The following is a 4999-nucleotide window of genomic DNA, read 5'->3' as shown; positions in this document are numbered from 1 at the left end:
TGTAAAGGAAGGTTCATTAGCCATGATTAGTACTAATTTATCGATTCCAACCTAGCAACCTGCAATGTGTTCAGTTATCAGACTCAGTTAGGTACTTTTGCTGTTTGGGTCTACTGTTATCTTGTGAATCTATGATAATGATAAGAACTGCAGCATTGGTCTTCTCTTCCTTATACTGTATATATTATTTCTAATTATGGTATTGCATTGGTAATTTTATGTAGATATGGGATTTGAGGAAAATGAAGACTCCTTTGAAAGTGTTCGGCGGTCTGCCTAATAACTATGCGGAGACAAATGCTTCATTTAGTTCAGACGAGCAACTTATTTTTACAGGAACCTCTGTTGAGAAAGATGGCAGAAATGGAGGCCTACTTTGCTTCTTTGATAGAAGGAAACTAGAGCTTGTATCAAGGGTGGGAATTTCACCACATTACAGCGTGATAAGGTCACTCTGGCATCCAAGGATTAATCAGGTTATTCATTAGTACTTGGATATGCTGGTGCTGAATACTGTTTTTAGGATATTATTGAGTTTTTGAACCTCTACTATTTCTGTAGGTGTTCGCAACAGTTGGGGACAAGAAGGAAGGTGGGACTCATATCTTGTATGATCCTTCTGTTAGTCAGAGGGGAGCTCTTGTATGTGTTGGACGAGCACCAAGGAAAAAATCTGTTGATGATTATGAGGTGCAACCTTTAATACACAACCCACATGCACTGCCTCTATTCAGAGATCAACCAAGCCGTAAACGCCAAAGAGAGAAGATGATGAAAGACCCCCTCAAATCGCACAAACCAGAAGCGCCTGTTAGTGGTCCAGGGTTTGGTGGTAAAATTGGCACAACAAAAGGCAGCTTGCTGACACAGTATCTCATGAAGGTAATATACACATTAATCATCCCTTCTGTTTTATATGTATGGTAAATTTACGTTATTTGTGTATTCTAGTGTGTTTCCTCCCAAAGTATACCTGCTTTCAGTTGATGACACATAATTTTCTCAATTTATTTGTAACAGGAAGGTGGTTTAATTAAGGAGACCTGGATGGATGAAGATCCAAGAGAGGCAATTTTGAAATATGCTGATGCTGCGAAGAATGACCCGAAGTTTATTGCGCCAGCATATGCTCAAACTCAGCCAGAAACCGTCTTCGCAGAGTCTGATTCCGACGGCGAAGAGAAAAAATAACATATGGATGTAAGCTATTTGTTTTTAATAAAATGAGCTTTGGCACAATGTTCTGTTTTCTGACAGAGTGAATCTAATGCAGTGACCGTTAAGTTTCTTGCATGAGTCCTGCAACATGTACTTTTACTGGGGACAAACTATAGAATGTGGTAAGTGTCGAATACAATGGTACCCCAGCATGTCTTCTCAGTTCCAAATTTTATATCTGTATGTATGTTGGTAGGTTTATACGATTATAGTCCCTACCTAGCAAAATGTAAGACGTTTTTATGCCCTATGCAAAAGCAAAAAACGTCTTACATTTTGTAGAGGCAGTATTATGCAATGGAGATAGACATAGTTTATGGCTTGCAAATAACGCAATTGCTACATATTCACTAGTTAATCACCCAACTTGGAAAACTGAGTAGGAGCTCTGCCACTCACATTAGAGGTATGAGTTACACTTGAACACAGGTGGTTTTTTTGTTTGACACTACTGTCCACCCAGCTGTCCAGCACTAGATATCGAGAGTTCTCAGTTCAGTACCACGTTCAGTTTGTGTGGTTTTTCTTTGTGTTGCTACGATGTTTGACCACTCATGAAATAATGCGCCGCCGTTCATCTTGGTATGCCTGTGTGCCGTGTGTTGCAATCGGGAACACTTGTTGAACTGCAGTTGTTCTTGTACTCCCTCTTGTACACTAATATAAGACGTCTTATATTTGTTTAAGACTTTAAGTTCACTGTCCTTTGGATTAGTCATTAATCCAGAGCGAATGCCTCAAAAAATTTCATCTCTTTTTTTGACAGTTAAACTTTTCATGTATTTACTTGGTAGTCTTTTTTTTTGTGCGTGTCTGATTATTGAACTATTTCACAGAATTAGCAACCATCGGGAGCTCGGTTTTTTCTGAAGATACCCAGGGAAAAGTTGTCGCACAGGAAAACTGTTACAATAAGACGGGTCCATCAAGCTCCTTTGTCAAGTGAATGAAGATTAACAAACCAGATTCATGTTACAACAGGATGAGGTTTTCGCTGTACCTTCAGTTTACCAGCCATTATCCATACTCTGCAGAGTCTGCACGCTTGATCCAGTGTATCGCCATTAGCCCACGAGAAAGCTGTACTGTTTTTTCCTTCCGTGTTGTTGTCGTCTTTGTGATGATTGATGTGACGTGTAGAGTAGACAAGGAAGACCGATTTGCATTTTCAAAATGTCATTCTACCTGATCCGCGTTTTACAGTGCGGTTCGTATCCAGTTGCTTTTTCTACGCATTTGCCCCTTTCCCCCGTGATGTGGTCATTTATGCATTATCGTTCGCGTGCTGTGCTTGTATTTTCTTCCTGGGAATTATATCTGACCAATGACTCTGGAGCACCACTTGTTTTGTGTCACCTGGAGCACCACGTCAGGGCATCTCCAACGCCGACCCTTAAATTGGACATAGTATCCGTCGGACTGGTCCGGACTAGTTCACATACGAGAGCCGGCAAGCAAAAAAAGACAATGTCAACAAGGTATACATCAAGTCAAATGACCAAACACAGAGCATATCCGGCCAATAAGTTGTATATTAGATCAAATTCACATACAACAACTTGGTTGGCCAATAAGTTGTATATTAGATCAAATGCACATACAACAACTTGGTTGGCGATTTATGCACCACTTTACTCTCGATAGAGAGGGAGGATCAACACCACCAACAACAAAGCCTTTAGTCCCAAACAAGTTGGGGTAGGCTAGAGGTGAAACACATAAGATCTCGCAACCAACTCATGGCTCTGGCACATGAATAGCAAGTTTTCACGCACCCCTGTCCATGGCTAGCTCTTTGGTGATACTCGAATCCTTCAGGTCGCTCTTAACGGACTCCTCTCATGTCAAATTCGGTCTACCCCGCTCTCTCTTGACATTCTCTGCACGCTTTAGCCGTCCACTATGCACCGGAGCTTCTGGAGGCCTGCGCTGAATATGCCCAAACCATCTCAGACGATGTTGGACAAGCTTCTCTTCAATTGGTGCTACCCCAACTCTATCTCGTATATCATCATTCCGGACTCGATCCTTCCTCGTGTGGCCACACATCCATCTCAACATACGCATCTCCGCCACACCTAACTGTTGAACATGTCGCCTTTTAGTCGGCCAACACTCAGCGCCATACAACATTGCGGGTCGAACCGCCGTCCTGTAGAACTTGCCTTTTAGCTTTTGTGGCACTCTCTTGTCACAGAGAATGCCAGAAGCTTGGCGCCACTTCATCCATCCGGCTTTGATTCGATGGTTCACATCTTCATCAATACCCCCATCCTCCTGCAGCATTGACCCCAAATACCGAAAGGTGTCCTTCTGAGGTACCACCTGGCCATCAAGGCTAACCTCCTCCTCACACCTAGTAGTACTGAAACCGCACATCATGTACTCGGTTTTAGTTCTACTAAGCCTAAACCCTTTCGATTCCAAGGTTTATCTCCATAACTCTAACTTCCTATTTACCCCCGTCCGACTATCGTCAACTAGCACCACATCATCCGCAAAGAGCATACACCATGGGATATCTCCTTGTATATCCCTTGTGACCTCATCCATCACCAATGCAAAAAGATAAGGGCTCAAAGCTGACCCCTGATGCAGTCCTATCTTAATCGGGAAGTCATCAGTGTCGACATCACTTGTTCGAACACTTGTCACAACATTATCGTACATGTCCTTGATGAGGGTAATGTACTTTGCTGGGACTTTGGGTTTCTCCAAGGCTCACCACATGACATTCCGCGGTATCTTATCATAGGCCTTCTCCAAGTCAATGAACACCATATGCAAGTCCTTCTTTTGCTCCCTATATCTCTCCATAAGTTGTCGTACCAAGAAAATGGCTTCCATGGTCGACCTCCCAGGCATGAAACCAAACTGATTTTTGGTCACGCTTGTCATTCTTCTTAAGCGGTGCTCAATGAATCTCTCCCATAGCTTCATTGTATGGCTCATCAGCTTAATTCCACGGTAATTAGTACAACTCTAACATCCCCCTCGTTCTTGAAGATTGGTACTAATATACTTCGTCTCCATTCTTCTGGCATCTTGTTTGCCCGAAAAATGAGGTTGAAAAGTTTGGTTAGCCATACTATCGCTATGTCCCCGAGACCTTTCCACACCTTAATGGGGATACAATCAGGGCCCATCGCCTTGCCTCCTTTCATCCTTTTTAAAGCCTCCTTGACCTCAGACTCCTGGATTCGCCGCACAAAACGCATGCTGGTCTCATCAAAGGAGTCGTCCAGTTTAATGGTAGAACTCTCATTCTCCCCATTGAACAGCTTGTCGAAGTACTCCCGCCATCTATGCTTAATCTCCTCGTCCTTCACCAAGAGTTGGCCTGCTCCGTCCTTGGTGCATTTGACTTGGCCAATATCCCTCGTCTTCCTCTCTCGGATCTTGGCCATCTTATAGATGTCCCTTCACCTTCCTTCGTGCCTAACCGTTGGTAGAGGTCCTCATATGCCCGACCCCTTGCTGCACCAACAGCTCGCTTTGCGGCCTTCTTCGCCATCTTGTACTTCTCTATGTTGTCCGCACTCCTATCCAGGTATAGGCGTTTGAAGCAATCTTTCTTCTCTTTAATCGCCTTCTGGACATCATCATTCCACCACCAGGTATCCTTATCTTCGCTTCTCCTTCCCCTGGACACTCCAAGCTCCTCCGAGGCCACCTTACGAATGCAAGTCGCCATCTTCGTGTTGGGTTTCGTAGTAATTTCAAAAAATTTCCTACGCACACGCAAGATCATGGTGATGCATAGCAACGAGAGGGGGGAGTG

The 4999-nt window shown here is 43.6% G+C and overlaps 1 protein-coding gene across 2 annotated transcripts in view; it reads left to right on the top strand.

Annotated features, from left to right (window-relative positions):
- The window catches only part of LOC119268217 (WD repeat-containing protein 70-like), a 15629-nt gene extending 13161 nt beyond the window's left edge, over positions 1–2468 (top strand). The window contains exons 6-10 of one of the 2 annotated variants that reach the window (XR_005133028.1): positions 225–476; positions 562–882; positions 1021–1200; positions 1274–1340; positions 2055–2468. Coding sequence is in view for 1 of the 2 variants with exons in the window: in XM_037549797.1 (XP_037405694.1) it covers positions 225–476; positions 562–882; positions 1021–1191 (744 nt within the window). In the remaining variant the exon portion in view is untranslated. The remainder of the gene's footprint in view (positions 1–224; positions 477–561; positions 883–1020; positions 1201–1273; positions 1341–2054) is intronic. The other variant, XM_037549797.1, reaches the window with a different exon arrangement.
- The last annotated feature ends 2531 nt before the right edge of the window (positions 2469–4999 follow it).

Source organism: Triticum dicoccoides, chromosome 1A, assembly GCF_002162155.2.
Source record: "Triticum dicoccoides isolate Atlit2015 ecotype Zavitan chromosome 1A, WEW_v2.0, whole genome shotgun sequence".
In the NCBI taxonomy this organism is placed as follows: domain Eukaryota; kingdom Viridiplantae; phylum Streptophyta; class Magnoliopsida; order Poales; family Poaceae; genus Triticum; species Triticum dicoccoides.
The sequence above is the reverse complement of the archived record's forward strand: the minus strand, read 5'-3'. Positions and strand labels throughout refer to the sequence as shown.